The sequence below is a fragment of the Pinus tabuliformis genome, chromosome 8 (genome assembly GCF_031772625.1).
Source record: "Pinus tabuliformis cultivar Carrire ecotype Pingquan chromosome 8, CPIR1, whole genome shotgun sequence".
In the NCBI taxonomy this organism is placed as follows: Eukaryota; Viridiplantae; Streptophyta; class Pinopsida; order Pinales; family Pinaceae; genus Pinus; species Pinus tabuliformis.
This window is the reverse complement of record NC_142294.1, coordinates 700,978,795-701,005,546: the sequence shown is the minus strand read 5'-3', so window position 1 is coordinate 701,005,546 and position 26,752 is coordinate 700,978,795. Positions and strand designations below refer to the sequence as shown.

The 26,752-nt window shown below is 39.7% G+C and overlaps 1 protein-coding gene across 2 annotated transcripts in view; it reads left to right on the top strand.

Moving 5' to 3' along the window:
* POLH (Y-family DNA polymerase H) overlaps positions 1–26,752 on the top strand; it is a 252,547-nt gene that overhangs the window by 101,135 nt on the left and 124,660 nt on the right. For both annotated transcript variants that reach the window (XM_089372685.1, XM_089372686.1), the window contains exons 6-7: positions 22,404–22,507; positions 22,809–22,928. In XM_089372685.1, the coding sequence (XP_089228811.1) occupies positions 22,404–22,507; positions 22,809–22,928 (224 nt within the window). The remainder of the gene's footprint in view (positions 1–22,403; positions 22,508–22,808; positions 22,929–26,752) is intronic.

The window sequence follows — 26,752 nt, the reverse complement described above, 5'->3', positions numbered from 1 at the left end:
ATCATTGTTCTCTTGGCATGTATCGATTGAAGGGTGGACCAAGGACATGCCACTTCCCCTTGGGGTTTGAGAACAACTAGTAGGATCATCTATTAACCACTCCTACCTAGGGAGGTAACACCATTACGTGATTGAGGCCTCAATTTTGGAAGAGAAGCTTTGTATGAAGTGTTAATTTGCCCATTTCTTTCAAGCTTGGTTCACTTAGATGCAATAATGATTAAATGTACCTATGTAATGTTCCAAATCAGAATTTTTTGGAATAAGCTCTTCACATAAAATCCATCATAAATTTAACAGAAGATTGCCATGTAGAAATAGACAAATAGAGCACTACAATCTCATAACATAATAAATAAGAAAACTCTCAGCTTTATTATATTAGATCACTGGGGTTTTACATGCACATACAACCCATACAAATGAGATGATCTGGCCTCAAACAGATCTACAACAATGCCACAAATCGGCTTCCAAACAATTGAAAAACAATACATTGCAACCTGTGAACCCTGAATGGATTCACCAAGGGAAGAGATGGGTGCTCGCCCAATCTCTCTATATCACCCGAGGGTTTTCGTCTTGGGGCTACCAATGGAGTAGAGAACTGGGTTCTCAACCTCTCATACAATAAACAATATCAAAACCAAGATGATATCTAATGGTCTCCTCCTCCTCTTTTATAGATTTGATGGACTCCTCTAGAACCCTCTGTTTTATTATTATTTTAATCATGGAGCACTTTTCCCTCTTTTATTTCAATTAGAATATTTTTTTAATTGGTCACCATGTCTCCTCAGGTCTCTGAAATTCACATCTAACCATCCCATCTTGTAGGTCTTCCCGTTCCGGTTCCAACGAGATATTACACTGAGGTGTTCCACCAATTAATCTCCTCGGAATGCCACCTCGAGCATAATTAATTAAGTTATGCCCAATAGTAATGCTGATTTCTGAAAGTTGTTGGAATGCGATGGAATGAAAGGCAAACTGTGCGGATGATGGAATATGCCAAGTGAATGCCATCAAATCCCATAAAAACTCCTCAAAACTCCATCAGAACCCCTGATGACATAAACCTGCTCCACTGACCTGGCCATCTCTTGCCCTGGAAACTCACCCTGGCTGCACTATGAAGAAGAATAAAAATGGGAACATGACAGTCCTCCAGCCCCATGATTGCTTGCCCTCAAGCAATCCAAATATGTGGACCAATTTGGTGGTCCGACACGACTGAGACCCAATGCCAGGATCCCATATGAACCACTAGGTGACACTCTGCTCCTCTGTCAACCCACCATGAATAGAGTCCTCGATGCCCGGATCCCAAATCATTCACCGAATGAACCTGTCATCAACAAATCCTCCTGGATCCCAATGTCACCAAGAAGGAGCATCAAGGCTCCACGACTCTTGCTGTGCTATAACTTCGACAGTGAATGCTGCTCTACCCGCCGCGTACCAACTCATCACCTCTCTCCCATCCAACCCTTGGCATAGACCAAGGTCAATCTCATCATGTTGAAGCCGTGCTGAAATACTGATGAGTGGCCAGCCTACATCCTGTTGCCAACTGAAGCATGTGATATCCCACACCTTGGAGGGCTCCTGCAATAAAATGCCCTTGACTGAAAATGACACTTCATCAAAAGGATACCAGCTCATGATCTCTCTCCAATCCTACGCATGGACGCCTCTGCAAGGGATATGTCCGTTATGCCGAAACTGGCCCATGCTCAGCTAGTGATGCTCTACCTGGACAATCCAAGCATGTCTAAGAAATCTTGTCTCTCTCCCTCTAATGGGAAAAAGTGGGCAAACTGTGCTGCAAGCCCTGTCTATGTACTCCTGGAGAGGGTTGTTGCTTGAAAATGCTGCAGCTCGTCTGACTGCCACTACATATGTTTACACCTCATCAATGGGTAGTCCCAAAGATGGATGCATTGTCATCCCCCTCGCCTGGTAGGAAGCTCCTTGCTCCTCCAGTCCACCAATCTCCTGCCAAACTGTCCTATCATACTCCAGCATCTCTTGAGGAGAAGTGCAGCGAATAATGTTGTCTGTACATCTATTTGCTCCTCATCAGTGGCTGACCCCAAGGGTGGCTGCTCATCCTCCACCATCACGGGTTCAATATGAACCTCCAACTGGCTCTCCCAAGAAGGCTAATCATGCATATTGTGTGCCTCATCCTCCTCAGCCGACTCACACTCCCTCATATGCTGCTCATGCTGACTCATCACTGGTGACACGCTATCTTGATTGTCTCTCCTAGGACCTACAGAATGCTCATCATATGAATCTGGCTTGATGTCAATGACTCGACTTGACTCATGTTCCTTTATGTGCTCTCTATGCTGAGTCATCAACCGCTCATCTGCTCTCTGATCTCTTTCCCACATGGGAAACATCGGCTGCTCCACAAACTCCTTTACCACACATGGATGCATATCTGGGCTACTGTCATCAACTCCACATGACTGCTTGTGCTCCTCTAAGGTATCATCGTATGAACCCATGGACTTGTCCAACGAAGAGTCCTCATCTTGACAGACATAACGAATATCTCCCTGCTCTACTGCTGTCATCTCCTCAGTGTCACTCAAGCATGAGTGGTCAAGTCCCCAAGGTCCTTTGCAGATGAAGCAAAGTCCCTTCCTCCTCATCTCATTCTTGCTGCAGGAGCCCCCAAACATGAGCCGCTCCTCCTTGGTCAACTGTCTCCTGAACAACCCAATGTTCTGCTTAACCACCCTCTCAGCTAGATGATAAGCAGTAGGTGAGGCCAACTGCTCTCTCCTCCAAACAAACAACAATCGGGACTGCAACTCCTGACAAATGGCATCACGACCTCTCATACATGAAGACAGGATGGACTGCATGTGTGCTATGACTGTGTCAAAATGATGTTTCCTAATGTTGAAGATGCATTGGAACAACTGTAGGATCAAATCGTCACACTCCAGATCAAACAAGATCTCAAAAGTCCTAGTCATGGCCATGCCTCCTAAAATGTCAAGCTTCTTCCTAAAGGTAGAGCCTGCACTGTTGTCCAAGTCTCGGAAAGTTTCTATCATTAGTCTGAAAACTCTCCTCATAACATCATCATTACAAGGAGCTATAGGGGCAGTTAGTCGCATGATGTTACTAAGACAAGATGCAACTGGAAGTCTGACCCCTTCACAAGGTTCCTCCAAGAACTTGGATTATATGAGAGCAAGCATAGTTGGTTTTAGCACCCAAATCAATTTTCTTCCTTCTAACTGGTTCACTTCAGAAAGGAGTGCATCTAGTTCATCAAGTTTGAAGAGAACCTTCCATGTGACCCTCATGTGCTTCAAATCTGTCCCAAGAGCAAAAATCTTGTGTCCTATTTCTTGCCCCTTCTGCACATCCTTTGGCTGCTTTCTCTGAAGAATCGCATAGACCCCTTTTGAGAAGTGTCTGATGTTTGCTGCTACTAGTTTATTAAGGGTGTTTAGGAAGGTTTGATCCATGTTTAGTCCAATGAAGTTAGGTATATCAAGCAATACTTTGAATGATAACTTATCAAAAGTACATAATAGTAGATGACAAAGATAAACAACACATTCTTATTTACATGCCCGATTCTACCACACATTAGACTCTAGCTCAACACTATGACTCAAAATCTCATAACAGATTCAACACTTGGAAGGAGCATATAAACCCTGACTGTGAACCATAAAATACAGATATATCTACTGTTGGCAGCTATACCAACTCTGTCAATACCCTAGTGCTTAGTTATGATAATAAATTGGCAATACAGTCCATACAACGACAATATCGCTGCAACTCTATAAAACCTTATATCAAGATACTTCACACTTAGCAACAAATAACCAAATGCCTCTGACCTTACAGACCAATGAAATGTCAAGACCTAGTCACAAACTCTCTCAGTTTTCTTGCCAAGACAAACTGCCCTAGTCATACCAAGGATGGAAACAAGATGGTTTCAAGTCACTGGAATATATCCTTTGGAATGTGCTCAGAATTTTAATAAAAAAATTCTTGATAAATTTCATAAGCAAGGCATTAAGTGCTGACAATATCACAAATTTTAAGTGAATGGAATGCACATGTAATAGATCAAACCTCGAAACTCTTCTTCGCAAAACCTCTGGAGCTGAAGACTGAACCTTTACAGACCCTGAACTCAGCTCTAATTAGCTCAACTACTAATTGCCCTTTTTGCAGTGACACTTTGTTACAACTTCACGATCTTTGCTGTAGAACTGGGCTATACTACTCCAAGCGTGTGCTTTGCTATTGCTAACATTGGGATCGATGTATGGTTTATGTGCCCAAATTGGCTCCAGCAAGGTAGGTCGCACTCCAACAAAATTACATGCACCAATGTATTACCCAAATCGCTCCCATCACGCAGTGTAAGGGAACAATGCTCATTTTTAGGCATATACCAGTCCAAAGAAAAAGGAACTCGTGGTCCATGCACCTTCAACGCATAAGATGTAAGTCATATCCTCTTTCAGCAATGGTTCCACGACCTCTACAAGCCCAGAATAACTTCAGCAAGCCCATAAATTAATGCCACAACTAAGCACACATAGAGATAATGGTACCAACGATCCTGTCTTGGCCCACTTTTCAAATATGGATTCATGCGCAATCAACGCATGTGCCAAAGAGACTCTGCCAGTCGTACTCGCTCCTTTGACTATGCGTACAACGTCTTCCTCATGCCTTTCTCTACTGCAACTAGAATTATTCCATTAACACTCAGCAATCGAACTTACAATGCTTAGTGGCGGCATTTTTGGACTCCGCTGTTTTGATCGCGTACCATTCCGAAAATGAACTTCTGCATGCACCCCAATTTGCTCTTAATTTTCGGCCCACAAGATGACTTTGCCGATTTTGCCTTTGGCCATTCCTCACGGCCTCCTATTGTGTTGACACAAATCAACCCCTGTTTCTGTGCTCACTGATTAGCCAATGCGCTCAGCAACGCAAGCCGCCAATATCATTTAACACCTTATTCCCAAGACACGTGCATGTTTAACAATGCTTGGTCTAATGGCAAATAATACAACGCTCGATCTAATGGCAAATAATACGTTAGACCAAATCTTTGACTCCTGTCTGCCACATATGCCCACAACATTTATATGGTATTCATGAACCGAGGATGCATACACAGTGGATCACCTTAGCAACAGACACCCATTGCAGAATCGACTATCTAACTGCAAAATTACTCATGCCATGCACTAGATTGGAACTCATTGCTCCACACAGTTCACACTCGCAGCACAATCACACTTATAATGGCTGCTCACCCTCAGATTTCGTTTCTGGAAAGGCTATTCGAAGGAGGATCCTTCACTTTTGGAAAGGCGACTAGGATTGTGATGGCTTTCCTGCAAGCTTTCAGCTCCACCGATATAGTCCATTGACTCTTACTTATTATGCGATGACTCTTCTGTTGGAATAATAAATCAAATGTAGACAACCTAAGATGCAACACCCAAATAGACCGTTAATTTCAAAAACTGGGTCTGCAGTTATCTTCATAATTTGGCTCTTCTCAAAATAATGTTAACTCACCCTCCACGCATCACCAATCTGATGACGCATCTTTTAAATATATTGAGTGTCATCATGGCGTTCCTAAAAAAAAAGAACATATGGTTCCAAAAGTGACATTGAATGCTTTTTAATTAATTTGGCCGGTGCTGATTGTAGAATGATTATTAAGTAGACCACAAATTCAAAGAAAATTTGTCTAGCATCTTGCAATAGAGATTTTGTAGATTAATTAATGCCCAAGACATATTTCTCTCGCAAAATAGAAGAATTTCTGCAAATAATCGTAAACCCTTTGAACTTCTCTGAAGTTGATCTGCAACTGAAAACTGAAATCGGCACGCTGAGCCAAAACCAAGGCTCTGATACCACTGTAATGTTCCAAATCAGAAATTTTTGGAATAAGCTCTTTACATAAAATTTATCATAAATTTAACAGAAGATTGCCATGTAAAAATAGACAAATAGAGCACTAGAATCTCATAACATAATAAATAAGAAAACTCTCAGCTTTATTATATTAGATCACTGCGTTTTTACATGCACATACAACCCATACAGCTGAGATAGTCTGGCCTCAAACAGATCTACGACAATGCCACAAATCGGCCTCCAAACAACTGAAAAACAATACACTACAACCTGTGAACCCTGAATGGATTCACCAAGGGAAGAGATGGGTGCTCGCCCAATCTCTCTATATCACCCAAGGGTTTTTGTCCTGGGGCTACCAGTGGAGTAGAGAATTGGGTTCTCAATTTCTCATACAAGAAACAATATCAAAACCAAGATGATCTCTAATGGTCTCCTCCTCCTCTTTTATAGATTTGATGGACTCCTCTAGAACCTTCTGTTTTATTATTATTTTAATCATGGAGCACTTTATCCCCTTTTATTTCAATTAAAATATTCTTTTAATGCGGGAAAAGGGTAAATTGGCCACCATGTCTCCTCAGGTCACTGAAACTCACATCTAACCATCCCATCTTGTAGATCTTCCCGTTCCGGTTCCAACGAGCTATTACACTGAGGTGTTCCACCAATTAATCTCCCTGGAATGCCACCTCGAGCATAATTAATTAAGTTATGCCCAATAATAATGTTGATTTCTGAAAGTTGTCGGAATGCGACGAAACAAAAGGCAAATTGTGTGGATGATGGAATATGCCAAGCGAATGCCATCAAATCCCATAAAAAATCCTCAAAACTCCATCGGAACCCCTGATGACATAAATCTGCTCCACTGACCTGGCCATCTCCTACGTTGGAAATCCACCATGGCTGCACTATGAAGAAGAATAAAAATGGGGACATGAAAGCCTAATGGTGAAAGTTGCAGCACTGGATATTGTGAGTAATTGACAAGTGGTTCCATCTACTAGTCTGGGCAACTTAACTGGGGTACAGGTCCTTTCAGAGGGATATATTGACACTTACAGGCGAGGCATTGAGAACCATGGGCCTCCAAACAGTTGTCGAGCATAACTTGTATCCATAGGCACCTTTAGCACCCACAACGTTCCTGCACTTTGCCCTACATCATTTGCTTTTATGGGATGATGCACCTGGGCTAACATGCCCCCAACTGGCTTAGCAGTGATCACAAAGGTAGGCAATTGATTCGGGGCACATATGAGGTTTGTCTCATACCTTGAGACATGGGAGGGCTAGCACCATCTTCAATGAGTTCAACGTTGGAGTAGAGTCAGGCTTATTGACCATAGGGATACCTATGAGCCCATTTTGTGCTGCAAACCCAACAATGAGGTCCATTGGATGTTTATGACAGAGATCTAGGGGCCAAACCATAGACCATGATTTTAGAGGGCCTCTACACTTAAGGCACCTATTTCCCTCAACGCTTGCCCTAAGCAAGCCTACACTAGCAAGATGTCAACAAATATGGCTTGCACATGTGGAGTTTTATGTAATTTGTCAAAAGCTACTAGGTCGGCTTGTGACCTAGCATATTGTTTTTTATGTTTAGAGGGGATTGTAGGCTAAATAGGAGTTAGGATGCCTCATATAAATTTAGAAACATGTTATTGTGATCTCTCATCATCACACCTCTTGGATTTTCGGCCTTGTTAGGAGAATTCCGACTTGTTCTCTTCTGGTTGTATTCGAGATCTTAGATGCATTTTAATATTTGGAGCTAACCTTGGATATTCTTTGGAGCTATTCTTTGGTCTAATGGATGAAAATCTTGCATGTTATCTTGTAAGTGCACTTAATTGTTGAATATTTATTTCTTTATGTTTGATTGATGGAATAATTGATTCTAAGTTAAGCTAAATTGTGCCCTAACTTGTTGAAGATTACTTGAATTGCTATTTAGATGAATATTGCACACATCAATCATACATAACATGTAATGAATTCTCCTAGTGGTGAACTCCTAGAAGCTCTCCCATGAAAAACCATTTTTCCATTGCATAGTTAAATGTTTGAAATTTTGTTGCTAGGGCATCAAATTTTAACCTCCTTACAAACATTTTTGGCTCTTCTATTTCATCCTAAACTCCATTCTCCCAAGGGACAAGGGATTGGTCCAATTGGTTGGTGATCACACTCTATTTTATTCATATTTTCTCTCTCCTAATTTAGCCCTTTCATGGCTAATCTAGGAAACTAGGGCTTGGTGCAAATCCCTAGGCAAGTCGAGTTTTGGTGGTTGGAGAGCCTAAACATCAAGAGGATAGTATTTGCCAAAAAAACTATCTTTTTGGTAGGCACCCACTTCAATTTCATCCATAAACTTTCATGCCCTAGTTGTTTGCTTAAGAGGGAACCCCTAGTTTTGCCTTGCTTCAACTCAAGGCCTTTCTTGAAGGTTTCATGAGCTTTGGCATTGCTAGTAACATTGTTGGAAAGCTTTTCTCTTAGCCTTGACTTTTGTAAACAACAACACTCGTCAAATTTATCAAACCCTGCGTCTTGTGCCTTCTTTCCTAGGTCTCATCATAAAAAGTGAATTGTCTCCTTGTGGAGCCTTGAACCTAAGTTGTTCCTTTCTTGAAGAGATCCTAGTGAGGTCATCTTACATATTAAACTTGGAATATCTTACATAAGTGATCTCTCTCCTATTGTGACTCCTCACATTGCTTAAAGTCAGTAAAGAGCAGGGGGGTTTGGTTGTGGTGACATTATTCCACTACGCCATTGTTGTCCCTTGCTCTAGTTTATGCCTTGTAGGTGTTAATTTTCTTGTGTTCTATGCTTAGCACAATCACTTATTCCAATTCTTCTTCAATTAGCAATCAATTATTCAATAAATTCAATCTTCCAGTAACAATAAGCAATTGTAGATAGAACAGTAAATCCAATGCACAATAGAAGACAACCAAGAGTAATAACAAGAGACATAAGATTTGGTCAAAGACTAGGGAAAAACCCCACAAGGGGGAAAACCCTTTCAAATTCTTCTTCTATTAGATTGTCATCAAATGTTCAGCAGAGAGATACAATGTTCCAATTCATCAACAAAAAAGTCTAATCTTTGACTATCTATGAGACCAACCAACCAATATACAAAAGATGAGCCCCAAAGTCAAATCTGGTCAACAAGTCAAATATGAAAATTTTGTCAAAGTCAACAACAACAAATGATGCCCTAACTAGTCCAAAAGTCAATGGTCAATAGTCCTTCAATTGAGCTCGGTCAATAGTCAAACAACTCAGCCTTCTTTGCTGGTGAAACCAGTCATAACAATCCTCAAAAGTTCAGTCAAAGGAGAGAGAATGCCTGCGATCAAAGTTCAGAATTCTGCGGTGAAACTTCAGAAATCCGTGGTCAAACTTCAGTCAAATTCTGCAATCAACTTCAATCAAACTACCGAGAAAAATTTGTTCCAAAGCCCAGTCATCTCAGCCTCCAAGAACAGGTTAAAATCCTAGTAAATCAAACCCTTTTCCTTGTTGGCAATGTTGGTCAAAGATGCCTAAACAGAAAGTCATTGCACAAGAACATAAAGACTTCCTCCCCTTCACACGTGTGAAGAATATCCTTGCGATTTCATAAGTAGTCGAACCAATCAAGAGAGGAGAGATGCTTGATGTGATTCTCCAAAGTGATGTGACATGTGTTCTATTTATGTGTCTCAGGGGGGTTCGAATTAGCTTGCCTAGGTCGACTTGTACTTTTGTGAACTTGTGGGTTTCACCTTAAAAATTAATTTTTTTCTTGACCAAATTAAATTCTTCCAAGGGCTAGGAGGGGTCTTTCTTGATGAGGAAGGTTGTCCAAAGGAGGGAATTTGTCCCTGAGCTGCCAAATTAACACTCCCTCTCTGCTAGGGAGAAATTTCGGACTGCATCATTAATGTCATCTAAAACATTTTGTCATTGTCGTCACTGAACCAAGTCATATCTCATCTCTACTCATTTGTTGAACACTCTCGAATCTAAAGAAGAAGAATCATCATAGGGGAGCTCAATTTACCACCCTATATCTAAGGATAGTAGGCAAGATACCACTTACTGTGAGAGGTAAGGATCACAGTCTATCATATTGTCAGTTGATCTTCCCAACTTGGCCTTCAAGAGGCAGTGGTAGAACACTTGCATCCCATCACTTGAGCAGGATACCATTTACCATAAATGGTAAGGATCACAATCTATCTCAAGTCTCCACACCCATTGGCCAAATGGTTGACAATCCCAACAAGCCCAACTTGTGGGTAGGATGCCAACTAGGGTATACTCTTGTTAGTTTTGGATGATTGGGTAGCATCAAACAGGTGTTCTAGTCTCGACTTTGGTCAGAGAGGCTTAGAAACACAAGGACTCCAGGCCCCATAAAATATTTGAGGAGAAAACACTTAGAGATGGCTTAATTAAGTTAATTAATGAGTAATTAAATATTTCCTAAGGCTAAATTAGGAAAAGTGATTAATTAACAAGAATTAATTGAGAAAGGTGAAATTTCTATAGAAACTCACATGGATCGACTTAGAGATGATCTTAGCTGTTGATGAGGATTTAATCATGATTGTTGGTGAGCCAACAAGAGATCATAAGAGGAGGTCGATGGGTTGGAGCTAAACACATAGGAAGAGCGAGTTTCCTTGGTAGATTGATTTTCTAGAGAGCAAAATTCAACCAGAAGAATTCGAGCCAGAAGGAATCAAGAGCAAGAGGGAGATCAATAGCAAATTTCCGAAGGAGGATTCTAGATCCGAAAGAGTTAGTTGAGAAAGGGATGAGTTTTCCTCAGTAAGCTACACAAGGCCTGCATAAAGGGCTTTAGAGGAGAGTTCGATTCAGCTAGAGGAGTCGTCGATTCAGTTGAAGGAGGCCAGGATAAATTTCAGGAGGCCAAGCGAGTCACTTCCAGGGGCAAAGACAGGCAGAGTTGCAAGATTCAACGTTTTTTGGAGGCAGTGCAAATTAGCTCGTGCAGAGATTGCACAGAGGCTCAGGCAGGGGCATTTCGTGTCGCTGAGATCGACTAGATTTCAGAGCAGAATCAATTGTGGTGCTGAGGTATTAGCCTCACAGATATTTTGCTAGTATTTCTCTCAAATTGAATTGCTAGATTAAGCATCCAAATTGTACTCTAAATTTCTGCTATTGCATAATAGTAAAACCCTCATTTGCTTCATTGTTTTTCTCGCATTGGGTTTTTACGGGGACATTTGTCCAAAAATAACTGTGTCAAAATTATTATGTGCTCTATATTTCTTGGTTTCCAACATTTTAATTTTTGTTAGAGTTTTTATTGTGAAGAAATTGTTGTGTGATTAATTCGTTATTTTGCTGTAACAAAATAAACTGCATAATTAATCTTGTTAGACGAATTAATTCTAGTTGATGCATTTCAAGGAAAATTTCACATGGTATAAAAGCTAGTTTGACAAATCAGTGGCTCAGAGACGAAGAGGGAGAAATTTGTAGTTCAGAGGGAGCAACAACACAATTTCTCTAGATTTGCGCAGAGCCAGCCAGGCAGTTCGAACTATTGGGCAGAGGGGTCGATTTTCCAGTGCAGGTGGCAAGAAAATTCGTAGAGCCTAGTAGCAGTTCCAATAGGAAGTGGTGAAGTCGGGAAGTAGTTCCAGTGAAGCAGATTAGTGAATTCACATAATGGATCCTAACGCAGTGGTTTTTGCAGTAGCAAAATCAATGTCGGGAGGAAGAGAAATTGCACAGATTGAGGAATTTTTCTTAGAGGGTTTCCAGTTTCAGTCTTGAAGGAAATCCGAAATTTCCAGTTGCAGAGGCAGAACCAATAGGCAAGACTGGGCATTCCAGAAAGGAGTGCGAATTGTAGAGTAGGTAGCCAAGCAGGAGAAGAGGAGATTCCTGTTTATTTCCCAATTGTGAATTTTGCGGAAAATGGCCTCAGCAGGACTTCGAGATAAGGATAGGCTAGATGGAGCCTCAAATTATTGTATTTGGAAATCTACGGATGACTTTCCTACTAGATGAGCATGGTCTAAAGACCTACGCAAAGAGAGTTGTATCCGTACCTATAGACCCGCAACAACTAGATAACTACAATAAGGAGATAACCAAGGCGAAGTGGTTGATCCTCGATGGAGTGTGGGATGATGTAGTCTCATAGAGAGTGGCCAAGAATACGACCAAAGAATCCTTCCGAGAATCAGAAGATGTTCCTAAAGGAGAAGCTGAGGAACACAAGGATGCAGAAGGGAGGAGTTACCCCCTACCTCACTAGGATTCAAGATGTCCAAAATGAGCTTGCTGCAGTTGGAGAGACACCTCAAGTCGCTGAGTTGGTGTGTGTAGCTACCAACAGTTTCACCGAGGAGTGGGCTACTTTCGTCCAAGATATTAGTGGACAAGATCAACTACCAAGTTGGGATAGATTGTGGGTAGATTTCATGCAAGAGGAGATGTAACTTGCTCTAGTCAAAAGTAGTCTTAGTGGCAACAACAAAGGATCGAAGGGTGTGAAGGAGGAGGAGAATGTAGCCCTTGCATCGAAGGGAAAGGCAAAGAAAGGTCCTAGTCAGGGACAAGGCTCATAGGGAGAAGAAAAGAAGAAGAAATATTTGTCTAATATCAAATGCTTCATGTGTGGTGAATTTGGTCATTATAGTACCTAGTGTCCTCAGAGGAAGAAGGATAGGAAGGAGAAGCAGGAGCAGGAACAACTTCGACAAAGATTGACCAATTTTCCTCCAGGTTGGAGGAAGACTTCACTTTGTATGCAACTATACCTCTAGGAGAGAGGTGGGGAGACATTGAGCTATAGACTCCAGAGTTGTGTAAAGTTGGGCAAGATCTTTCGAGGAGAGCATCGGCCAGGTGTTTCCTCTTGGATCAATATCCTTCCTACAGGGGCCCACAATATTTAGTAGCAGATGGATCAGTGATCAGGATTACACACCCAATTCTTGAGGGAGAGTTACAGTACTAGTGGTAGTCAGATGTTGAGGTGTGCAGAGCAGTTGCAACGCAGACAATTCTACTGTGGACAATGCAAAGGCTAGTAGCAGTCAAAGACTCAAGAGGCAATTGTAGAGCCACTCCAGTCGCATAATTGATTTAGAGATTCAGTTCTTAGTTGCAGTAGTAGCAGCAACATGAGATCAATTGCAACACAATGCAGAGTTGGAAGCAGTATAGGTTGTACAATGCAGTGTCAGCAGCAATGCAAATGCAGTATTGGTTCAACTCAGAGCAACAAATGAATCAGAGTAGCGTAGTAGTTGGTGGGCAGTGGTAGGTTGTCACAGTTGTTAGACATTAACAACGTGTATGGGAGGATGTTATGAGATCGTTTAGAACACCTTCCTCGCTAAGAGGGAGTGTTAGTTTTTGATGATTGGGTAGCATCAGACAAGTGTTTAAGTCTCGACTTTGGTCAAAGAGGCTTAGAAACACAAGGACCCCAAAACCCAGAAAAAGTTTCAAGAGAAAACATCTAGAGATGGCTTAATTAAGTTAATTAATCAACAATTAAATATTTCCTAAGTCTAACTTAGGAAAAATGATTAATTAATAGGAATTAATTAAGAAAGGTGAGATTTCTCTAGAAACTCACATGGATCGACTCAAAGATGATCTTAGCCGTTGATGAGGATTTAATCATGGCCGTTGGTGAGCCAATGAGAGATCATAAGAGTAGGTTGATGGGGTTGGAGCTAAACACACAAGAAGAGCGAGTTTCCTTGGCAGATTGATTTTCCAGAGAGAAGCATTGAGCGGGAAGAATTCGAGCCAGAAGGAAGCAAGAGCAAGAGGGAGATCAATAGCAGATTTCTGGTGGAGGATTCTAGATTCGGAAGTGTCAGTTGAGAGAGGGACGAGTTTTCATCAGGAAGCTGTGCAGAGGGCTTTAGAGGAGAGTTCGATTCAGCGAGAGGAATTGATTCAGTTATTGGAGGTCAGGATAAATTTGAGGAGGCCAAGCGAGTCACTTCTAGGGGCAGAGATAGACAAAGCTATAGGATTCAGCGTGTTCCGGAGGTAGTGCGAATTAGCATGTGCAGAGGCTCATGCAGGGGCATTTCGTGTACCCTAGATCGGCCATATTTCGAAGCAGAATCAGTTGTGGTGCTGAGGTATTGGCCTCACAGATATTTTGCCAGTATTTCTCTCAGATTGGATTGCTAGATTAAGCATCCAAATTGTACTCAGAATTTTTGCTGCTGCATAATAATAAAACCCTCATCTGTTGCACCAGTTTTCCCACATTGGGTTTTTTCGGGGACATTTGTCCAAAAATAACTCTCTCAAAATTATTGTGTGTGCTCTATATTTCTTAGTTTCCAACGTTTTATTTTCCGCATCATTTTTATTGTGAAGAAATTGCAGTGTGATTAACTTGTTATTTTGCTATAACAAAATAAACTGCATAATTAATCCAGTTAGAAGAATTAATTCTAGTTGCTGCATTTCAAGGAAAATTTCACAACTTTGTCATGTCCAATGAGTGACAATAGGCGGGATACAACTTACCGTGGAAGGAAAGGATCACAGTCTATCGTATTGTCAGACAATAGGTAGGATACGACTTACCATGGAAGGTAAGGATCACAAACTATCCTATTGTGCAAATGTTACGAATAAAATATATATAAATAATATAGATATAAGTAACGAGGATAATTGTAATAATGATTAGTTAATAATAATCAGTAGTTAGGTTGAAGAGGCATGTCTAAATAGGACATGACTCTCCATGAAGAGACACTTGCTTGATATATAAGCAAGCCTCTCATTCTCAATGTAAATCATTCTTATTCTTATTCACATATTTAATATAATATTTATATCCTCAATGGATAACTTCATATTCCAAGTCTTCTGGAGTAATTAATTTATAGAAGGAACTTTGTTCGCTTCACCAAAGTTCTCTCAACCCTAGGAGCTCTCTGACACAATTCCTCTCTCTGTGAGCTCAAACAGGGGGGAAGAGCATAACTCAGTGTCCTCTATTAGCTGGGACCCTTACCCGTGAGGGTCACATCCATCAGTCCAAGCTGCTCTCTGAAGACCAAGAACTTCCCTTTCGGCAAAACCTTGGTGAGTACGTTTGCTATCTGCTCATCAGTCGAAATATGGAGTTTTACAACTCCTCTTTGCACCATGTCTCGAATATAGTGATATCTGATCTCAATGAGCTTGGACTTGTCAGGAAACACGAGATTCTCTGCTAATCAGTGTTAGTAAATCGGAAAGACAAAAATATATTCTTATCTTGATAATTACTTGTGATTTCTTAGCAATCTTTTTAACTTCTTTCATCTTCTTATCATCAAGCAACTACCAAAACATAAATGCATCAAGATCAAGACAACAAGGACATAGGATATAGGCTCTCAGCTAGGGCAAAACCCCTCTCCTAGGGGAAAACCCAAAAATTCTCCTCTCCCTTTAGAACCAGATGAAATGAGACAACCAAGACCCTTGACTATGACTAAGACCTCCTAAGATCCACCAAGTCAGCTTCCCAAGATAGTCCTTCCAATTAGCTTCTTCAATACTGCATCAATACCGCATCGACCAAAATTTTGGCCTTACTGCATCAGAATTTCAGCCTTACTGCGGACCTAAAATTTTAGCCCCTTCCTGCATCCCAGAATCTTGCACGTGTGAGGGAAAACAAGAGAAAAATGAGCTTCACTTCTTTGCTAGGGTTTCTCCTCTTCGCTAGGGATTTTCCTTCTTCTTCAAGTCTTCTTCCTTGTCTTCGTACTTCCTTCAATTGCAAACCAAATTCTTTGTCGGATGGATGTTCAAATAGGTCGAATTACACTTTTATATATAGTCCTTCTGTGTAGTCGAATTCCCTTATTGAGGCCGACTTGTCTTCTCTTGAGGCTGACTTGGTGGAGGAGGCACAAAATACATTTTTGACTCAATTACAAATTTCTTTCTTGATATAAAAAGCCCAAGAAGGGTCTATTACATAATGACAAGGACTATGACATATGACATAAACCCTAGAAGCACTCAATGGGTGCTTTGACCTAAAACAAAAATAAATGAAGCATGAAACTCATGCTTATAAATAAATTTCTTTTTACAATAATTTTCTCTTTCTTTCTTTCTGATAAATACATAAAAATTACAGCATGTCATGAGCTAAACAACAATTATGAAGATTGATACTAGTTACATTTCTCAACAATAAAATCCCACTCTTGTTGTCGCAATATATCACTGTCGTATCTAGAACCTACACAAACAAATCTCCAAGGAGCTTCCTCAACCAAACTACCTTACAGCTAGCCATGCTAGCAACAATATACTCTCCCTCAATTGTGGTTAAAGCAACAGACTTCTGCTTCCTGCTCATCCAAGATATCATGGCAAAAGCCAAACCCAAGCAACACCTTGATGTGCTCTTCTTATCAGTAACATTTCCAGCCCAGTTAGCATCACTGTACCCATGAAGACTCACATCTTCGACAATATATATTAGACAGAGATTAATCGTCCAATGCAAATATCTCAACACATGCTTCGCAACAACCCAGTGTGCATGAAGAGGCTTAGTCATGAATTGACTAACTGCAAAACATATGTCCATACGGGTGTTCACAAGGAACATCAATGCCCCGATAAACTGTCGATACTCAGTGGGATTCGCCAAGTCAGGTCTTGCAACATCTCCACATAACTTCTTGGAGTTCATCTTCATTGGTGTGGCCATGTACTTGCATTCTACCATTCCAAATCTTTCTAACAGTTTCACAACATATTTTCCTTGAGAAAGGAAATCTCACCAGGTCTTTGCCACACCTCTAAGCCTAGGAAACAATGCATCAATCTGAGGTCTTTCATGTCAAATTCAGAGGCAAACTCCTTGCACTTGAGCATCAAAGGCTCACTACTAGTCAAGAATAAATTATCAACATATAAAACCAAAATAAGGGGCATACCTTGGACCACTTTGAAGCAGAGGTTCAGGTCGACATTGCTTCTCGTAAATCCAAGTTTCACTAGGTAGCTATCAATACAGACATATCAGGCTCTGGGGGCTTGCTTCAATCCATAAAGTGCCTTCTTCAGCCTGCAAATGTGAGTCTTCCTGTCATGTACTTCAAAACCCTGTGGTTGCTCAACATATAATTCTTCCTATAGTATGCCATGAAGAAACACAATCTTCACATCCATCTGGTGAAGAGTCCATCCTTGACTAGCAACAAGGGAAACAATAGATCTAATAGTAGTATAGCGGGCAACAAGTGAAAATATATCATCATAGTCTTCTCCCTCTTTCTAGGAGAAACCTCTACTCATGAACATTGCCTTATATTTCTCAAAACTTGCATTAGCTCCATGCTTGAACTTGTACAACCACTTAGAAGTCATAAGAGACTTCCCATTTGGGTCTTAGAACCACGTCCCTCACATCATTCCTCTTAATAGATTTGTATTCTTCAGCCATAGCATCATTCCAAACTTGCTCTTTCATTTCTTCTTCAAAGGTGTGTGGTTCAACTTGTATGATGGAGCTCATAGCTACAACATATCCCTAGTATCAACATGGATTCTTGCTTTCTCTAAAGGTTCCTCTGGCAGCGACATGTCTTTCAACATCTTGTAAAGTATCACGAAGCCAAAGCGGTCTCTTCCTGGCAGGGGGATCACATGGAGGAGGATCCAAGGGGTCCATAGGTTCCATGGGATCATCAACAACATCTTTCTCTAACTTGGGCATAGAAGGACCTTCTAGTAGGTCCATGTCATCATCCTTGTATTCAACAGGTGGAGGAGGAGGAATGTCCCTTTCTTTTCCAAGGGCAACATCTTCATTGAAAGTCACATCCCTGCTAAACTTGATATTCCTTTGACCAAACACATATATTCTAAAATCTTTAGAATTATCACAATATCCAACAAATGTACCTTTCTTTCCAATGGCTTCCAACTTGTTCCTCTTGTCCTTCGGCACATGAAAGTACATGGGCAACCAAAGATTCTCAGATGTCCAACATTGGGTTTGATACCTGTGAATACTTCTTCGAGAGTCTTGTCATCCAGGGCTTGATGAGGAGTTTTGTTTTGAACATAGACTGTTGTATTAGTGGCTTCTCCCCAAAGGAACTTCGACAACTTTTGATTATGCAACATTGCTTGGGCAACTTCCATAATGGTCTCGTTCTTTCATTCAACCACACCATTCTACTTGGGGTTATAAAGTACAATGGTCTCCTTCTTGGTTCTAGCCTTCTTGCAAAAGTCAACGAACTCATTAGAAGTGTAGTCTCCACCATTATCAGATTTGAAGACCTTGATCCTTTTCCCTGTTTGATTTTCTATCAGTGCCTTGAAGTCCTAGAACATCTCAAATGCTTTGTCCTTGTGCTTCAAGTAGAATATCCAAGTCTTCTGGGAGAAGTCATCCACAAAGATTATATAATGTAGATAACCACTCAGAGATTTTACTGGCATGGGTCCACAAAGATCAGAATGAATGAGTTGTAGAATGTCATTGGTCCTGCTTTTGCTAGAAGGGAATGGTCCCCTCGACTTCTTTCCACTAGCACATCCCGAACATACTCCATCATAGTTAGTTTGAACTTCAAGCATTCTGGAAACCATCCTTCTTACTTTGGGCAAGGATTCATAATGTATATGAGCAAACCTTCTGTGCCATAGCTCACTTTGATGATTGCTATCATTTACCATTGCTTGCAGTGGTCTTCCATTGACTTTATAGAGTCCTTCAATTCTAGATCCAAAGGTGAAAGCATCCCTCATGCGGGATTTCATAGGCCAGGTGAGGACCTTTCCTCTTATGAGGGTAACTCACGTCCCTTTGTCTTCTAAGGCAGATATAGATACCAAATTCCTATTTAATCCCGGTACATACATAACATTGTGAAGAAGTACGATTTCCCCATAATCTGAATTAAATTTGACAAAACCAAAATTCTTCACAAGATAAGTAGAGCTATCCCCAAGAATGATCTTCAGGTTAGTCTCTCTCTCAACCAGATTTGAGAGGACTTCACGATATCCAGAGAAATGTCTAGAGGCCCCACTATCTACCAACCAACTATCACACGAATCCATAGGAGAGTAACTAGAAAGAGCAGAAATAAGAATATATTCAGATTGAATAGTAGCTGCATTACTTTCATACCTTGAGTTTGTTGATTATGACCTTCATCACGATCATTAGGAGCATCTCTTTCTCTTCTATCATCTCCTCTTCTTCTATCATTAAACCTATTGTTGTTGAAGCCACAATTATTGTTGAAATTGGACCTTGGAGCATCTCGCTTTTCCGAACAGTCTTGGGCATACTTACCATGCTTTGTGGCAATTGTAGCATTCAATTTTCCTTAATCTTCTATTGGAATCCTTGGATTCTTGAGCATGCTTTCTAGAGTTATATGGTCTTCCTCTTCCTTTCCTCTTCTTGTTCGGTGCAACAAATGCAAAGGGATCTCCTTTTTCATGTTTTTGAAATCTCCCTCTAGAGATCATCCTGCTTTCTTGTTGAGTACATTTGCCAACTAACTCATCAAATGTCGGAAACTTATCATTATTACTAATAGTTATAATGAATGTCTTGCAAATAGGGGGAAGACCTTGAAGGGCAACAAGTACCAACTCTCTATTAGACATAGATTCTCCAACTGTGAGAAATTGATTCCGGAGTTGTGAAAGCCTCATGAAATATGACTACATAGTCTCTCCTTTTGTCATCTTGATGTCCTTGATTTGATTCTTCAAGGAGAGAATGTGATTCAAATTATTGACCTCATACATCCCAACCAACTTGTCATAGATATCCTTGGACTTCTTCAACTTTCCAATGTAAGTAAGCAAATGATCTTTCAAAGAATCAATAAGTATTTTCTTTGCTTTGATCTCACCTTTCTTATACTTGGCCTTGGCAGCAGCAGCAGCATTTTTCGGCGGCTCAGGTATTTCCTTCCACATTACAAAACATCATTTGCATCCAATGTCACTTCTGATAGATCTTCCGAGTAGCAAAATTTGATGTCACCCAATTTCTCTGCATCCTTGAAGTATGAGGTAGACATCTTGACTAAGTGGATTCTTCCAAAAAGATTCCTTCAATGGTGATTGCTTTAGACTCGTCTCCTTGGGCTTGTCTTCACCTCAGCTCTCATACCATGTTAATTTTCCAGTGTTCTATGCTTAGCACACTCACTTATTCCAATTCTTCTTCAATTAACAATCAATTATCCAATAAACTCAATCTTCTAGTAACAATAGACAATTGTAGATAAAACAGTAAATCCAATGCACAATAGAAGGCAGCCAAGAGAAATAACAAGAGACACAAGATTTGGTCAAAGACTAGGGAAAAACTCCACAAGGAAGAAAACCCTTTCAAATTCTTCTTCTATTAGATTGTCATCAAATGTTCAACAAAGAGACACAATGTTCCAGTTCATTGACAAAAGAGTCAAAAGTCTAATCCTTGACTATCCAAGAGACCAACCAATCAATATTCAAGAGATGAGCCCCAAAGCCAAATCTGGTCAACAAGTCAAATCAGCAAATTCTGTCAAAGTCAACAGCAGCAAATGATGCCCTAACCAGTATAAAAGTCAATGGTCAACAGTCCTCCAATTGAGCTCGGTCAACAGTCAAACAACTAGGCCTTCTTTGCTGGTCAAACCTTAGCCAAAATAATCCTCAAAATTTTGGTCAAAGGAGAGAGAATGGCTGCGGTCAAACTTCAGTCAAAGCCTGTGGTCAACTTCAGTCAAACTGCACAGAAAAAATTGGTCCAAAGCCCAGTCAACTCGGTCTCTGAAAACAGGTCAAAATCCAAGTCAAACAAACCCTTTTTCTTAATGGTCAACGCTGGTCAAAGATGCCCTAAACAGAAAGTCAATGCACAAGAACAGAAAGACTTCCTTCCCTTCGCACGTGTGAAGAATAGACCTGCAATTTCAAAAGTAGTCGAACCAATCAAGAGGGAAGAGATACTTGATGTGTTGCTCCAAAGTGATGTGACATGTGCTCTATTTATATGTGTCTTATGGGGGATCGAATTAGCTTGCCCCGACCAACTTGTACTTTTGTGAAGTTGTGGGTTTCACTTTAAAATTTAAATTTTTCGTTGACCAAATTAAATTTTTCCAATGGTTAGAAAGGGTCTTTCTTGATGAGTAAGGCTGTCCAAAGAAGGGAATTTGTCCCTGAGCTGCCAAAGTAACAGTAGGGTTTCCTTCTCCAAGGCCTGCTTGAGTTTGTGGTAACAGGACATAAGCACAGAGCGCTTCTGTTTTCAATGTGCCATTTTGGAAATTTAATATTTTGTTAGTGAGATCAGTTGTCTAATAAAGAATGGGTAACTTCTATGATTTTTAATTCTGGGAAATTAGACTTAAGTGCATAAGAGTTCATATAATAACTTTATTGATTGTAAGCATGCCATGAAATAAGAGGATCGTTATTGCTTTTGTGCTAGTAACCTTTTGTGCTTACATATGGACATTTTCGATAATCCTGTGGATGTGTTCGTGAACAGACTGAATGTTGTTGTTTTACCTTTTAAGTTTCTATTAGTGTCAACAACCCCAAGTTTTATACGTGTAATGAATGTTTGCAAATTCTTTTTTTCAATTAAGTTGAATATTACTTGCAAATTGTGTTATCAGAAATGAGAATTGAAAACTGAAACGGAATGAGAATTGGGAGCTAGACTCCAAGGGGTTTCTAGATAAGAGATGGTTCTCTCGCACTGTGTGTATCAATGCAAAAGTTAATTTAATGGATTCAAATCCATTCAAGACTCAATTGTAATCATATATATTTAATGTTTCAATGTTATAAAGCAAAATACATTCACATCACTAATGTTTAGGTTCTCTTTTCTCTTGTTTACTTCTACATTTTTCAAAGTTTTATGGTGTTTTTTTTTCAAAATGCTGGCATAGGAAGAGAAAGCCACATGAAATGGTGGTTCTGTACTGTTTCATTTCTCGACTGTTACTTGGAGAAACAGTAGCCTGGTGTACTTCTCTTGGTAACATAGCTTCAAAACATCATACTTGTGGATAAAATGTTTATGTTAGCAATAATATAATAGCTATTTTTAAACATTGCTTCTTCAAGCTGCTCTTAGCTGACTGGTGGAGAATTTATAGCAAGTTTCAACATTCTTGATATTCATCATGGTGCTCAGTTTTGCCTCAAATCTACTTTTTCACATTGTTTTGTTGCAAGACGTACAGCTGCTTTTGCAGAGATGCTTGGAATCCTTGCATTGGGCACAACTATTGGTGCATAAAAAAACCTCATCACAAGAAAGCCTTTCTTTCCCATTAAGTCATGCTTTTGCATATTAACTGAAAACTAGATATTTCCTGTTTGCCTCTATTCATGAAGCTTCTAAGTTTGGTGCATGACTCTTGCAGATGTTGGCGAAACTTGCAAGTGGAATGCATAAGCCCGCTCAACAGACCATTGTTCCTGCTTCTTGTGTCCCAGAATTGCTTGCTTCTTTACCTGTGAAAAAAATGTAATTTTTAGGATCTAGGAAATGATTTCAAATTTATACTTTATTCACCTTGTTATTAATGATTAGCAGACACTAGACTTAAATTTCAGGATTGGAGATAAGTTTCACAATGCTGATGTAAAGGGAAAAAAGAATAGTTTTTTCAGTTCATTCTGCTCACATCTATTAAGAAATGAAAAATATAAACTATTATTTTTCTATTTACTGTCTGTTTATTTCAGTTGGTATTTGATAGTCTTTACTGCTCTGGTTCAGTCCATGAGGCTTCTATCTTCATTTGACCGTGTTTCTATTTCTGCAGGAAGCAGCTAGGAGGCAAACTTGGTAGCTCTTTAGAAAATGATCTTGGTATTAAAACAGTTGGAGACCTGTTGCAGTTTTCTGAATCAAGGCTGCAAGAGCGTTATGGTGTGAATACTGGGTATTTACTATTTCAATTTCTTTCAATTTTCCTTCTGCTATGGTCGTTTTGCACCAGCCATTGTATTAAGATACATTTGAATGGAGTTTTCCCATTTCATATAGATTTCTGTTAGATGAATTCAATGAACTCTGACTATGCCCTGCGGAAATTTTAGTACTGGTTGAAGCACCTCACAATGCACCTAATGATATGATTGTTATATTAGTAAATGCAACATAATAAACATAAATACTAATAATTAATAACTAATAACTAATGAAGAAACATATGTTGAAGAATGTAACTAGCTTCGGTCTTCATAAATGTATTTGAGTCACAATGAAATGTATTTATCAACAGAATGAAGAAGATATTTTAATTATTATTATTATGACTTATTAAAGCATGGGTTTCATGCTTGGGTCATTGTGTTTTAGGTCAAAGTCCCCATTGAGGACTTCTAGAATTTATTCCGAGTCATTACAGCCATTGTGCATTTAAAGAGAACCTTCTTGGGCTTTTGAATCATGTAAAAATAATTAATATTGAGTCAAATATGCTATTTGTCCCCTCCACACCAAGTCGGTCTCAAGGAGATCAAGTCAGCTTCAAGAAGGGCAATTCGACCTCACTAGAAGGCTATATTGATAGGGCAGTTCGAAGTCATTGGTGCATTCACTCTCTCACACACAAGTTCGATATCCAGAAGAAAGAGTTGGAAACTGCGAAGTAGGAAAGGAGGCTAAAGGGAGTGCGAAGTTGGGGAAAGAAGAAGAAAAAGAGAAAATCAAAATTTTGGGCCATCTATCTCTCTCTCGTGTGGATTCCTCTAGGAAATCGAAGTCTTTCTTGTCAAGTCGAAATTGTTGCTGTTGCTGCTGTTGCCATTTGCTGGGTCGAAGTGCTGCTGCTGCAAGGTCAAAGTTCTAGGTCGAAGTTGTTTTCTTTTTGTGCATTGTGATCTCTACTATCTTTATGGTTTATGGTTGAATTTTTGCACTGTAATTGCTTAATGATAAACTAAAATTATTAAAGAAGATATATATCATTCGAAGTAATTACCAATAGTTCAAAAATATTGTGCTTGTATCTATTGCACATGAAAAATCAATAGTTCTTTCACGAATAGCATTGCCAAAGTCAAAGAGTCTAATATCATTTCGATAGCTCTTTATCTAGCAATCGACTTTGCTGCAAATCTCGAGATCGAGTACCATCCTATGAAGACAAGTATGGATCCCTTCCATCACCTCGCCATCAAAATCAAAGTTGTATTTGTAGGAAAATATGGGTTGAGGAAAAGTGTTGTTGCATGAATGGTTCGATGGAGCATCCTCATCTACCAACTTTTAATCAAATCCCATAACATCATTTGTTTACACAAGGGTACCCTTGGGCCTTGCCTACATAATAAGATTGGATAGTTTCTTTGGCCCTATCCATGTACTCATACAAATAAGCCATTGTGAGCTTATCACTATCAATCGATCTCAACACCTTTACTAAAGGTTCACTAATTGAGCATCCTTCTTCTACTCCTTCCCAAAAGGAGTTAGTATACACCAATTTAGTAATGGTTCTCCCATTTTGTCTCTTGCTGTATGTACAATAATTCCACTCATCACAAACACACATTTCTTCAACTCTAATGGACATCTAAGCAAACACTGAACAATAATGAAGTTAGTGGCAAAATGTGTGATTGCAAGATACTGCAACTTGCTGTTTTTGGTGCATCTCCTCATGAGGCTCAGAATGGAAGCATGGTTATATATGAACTTGGGGATGCTCCTAGCCATCTCCTTGATGTAGGAGAGTTTCCCCATATCCTCAAGCATCAAATCAATACAATGTGCAATGCATGGAGTTTAGAACAATGAGTGGAACCTATCCATAAGCATCCTGCTAGCACCCACATAATTACTTGCATTATCTGTTATGATTTGCTCCACATTATGCAAACCAATCTCTTGGAGGAACCCATCCATCAACTCACATATCAATGCTGCATCGTTTACATGTGCCGATGCATCCACTGATTTGATAAACATGATGCCTCTAAGACAATGTGCCAAGAAATTTAAGAGGGTCCTACCCTTCCTTTTTGTCTCGCCATCAAACATCTTTGTGCATCTAGAGACCTTCCTTGACTGCTTTAACTACGCCATTTGAAGCGTAAAACTTCTCGATATACAGAGAATATATAAAAATATATAAAAATATTTATTAATAATTGAATTGACAGATGATAGATGATTGTTTACAATGGGGTTCCTGGCTTATATACCTCCATGGGCACCCTTTGGGAAAGGGCATGATCTTATGGTCGTGCCCTTTCGTCTAATTAAACCTAAAATTAACTAATTTTTTACATAACATTGCCTTCCTCTCGAAAGAATGCTTTGTCCTCAAAGCATAAGTAACGACGGATGTTGTTGAAGAATGATTCATTCTCCCAGAAAGCGTCTTCTTCGGGTAAGTCCTTCCACTTGATCAGATATTCCAAGATGATCAAGGTCTCACACTTTAAAAGGTCTTGGATTAATCTCTCAAGTTCCGTTTTTTGGTGATGTGAATATCGGTATGGCTTGATGTTGACAGGGTTTGACCTTGCCTTGAATTCTATTGTATGCTAAATTTCCCTATTAGGTGGCATCTCCATAGGTAGGTCTTGAAATACTTTTTCATGCTTTTGAATTAAATCTTGTATCTCTGGTGACTCTTCACTGGTCATATTTGCAGATAACATTTCTAATTGGTGACATTGTACTACATAAGCGGGTGCTCCTTTTCGACTCATCTTCATCATCTGAGATGATGATACAATTTGATTCTCTGGTGCTTGGAATCCGTGTAATTTGTACTTCTGACCACCCCATTTGAATTTTATAAATTGTACTTGATGGTTGGCGGCATAAGTACCTAAAGTTCGTAGCCATTGGATACCTAAGACTACATCTACTCCTCCTAACGATACCGTGAAGAACGGAGACTCTAAATTAATGTCTTGAATCTGCAATTTAACCTTATGGCATTTCCCCACCTTTTCATACAATTTGATTCTCTGGTGCTTGGAATCCGTGTAATTTGTACTTCTGACCACCCCATTTGAATTTTATAAATTGTACTTGATGGTTGGCGGCATAAGTACCTAAAGTTCGTAGCCATTGGATACCTAAGACTACATCTACTCCTCCTAACGATACCGTGAAGAACGGAGACTCTAAATTAATGTCTTGAATCTGCAATTTAACCTTATGGCATTTCCCCACCTTTTCAATCTTCTTACCGTTAGCTACCATCACTTTCATGTTTGGTAAGGGAAATGAAAAGATATTGAGTCTCTTTGCCAAGGTTGCATCTAAAAAATTGTGTGTGCTTCCAGAGTCGATGAGAACCACTACGTTGTTCTTCTTTATGTGTCCTTTTAATTTTAAGGTCGGAGGTTGTGATATACCTGTCATGGCTGATAATGACACTTGTGGAATACTTCCGTCATCTAATTCTGGTGAGAATTCTGGGGCATCTTCTATTTCTTCTATGTCAGACTCTTCACTATTTGAATCATTGGTTACTTCACAATTATACAGGTTCTTTGGTTCTTTTCCTTTAGCACATTTATGTTTGGGGTCCCACTTCTCACCACAACGTTTACATTTACTCTCTTTTATCCTTTGCATTTCCACATTAGATTTTTCATCTTCACGACGATGTGGTGGAACATATCTTGTATTATTTGAGTCCACATACTAGGGTATCCTTTGTCTTGCATATGTTTTTCTGCTTTTGACCAAAATATTGGTTCGAATTTCTTTTCGGTTGTTTTTGCTTTTCGTCTTGTT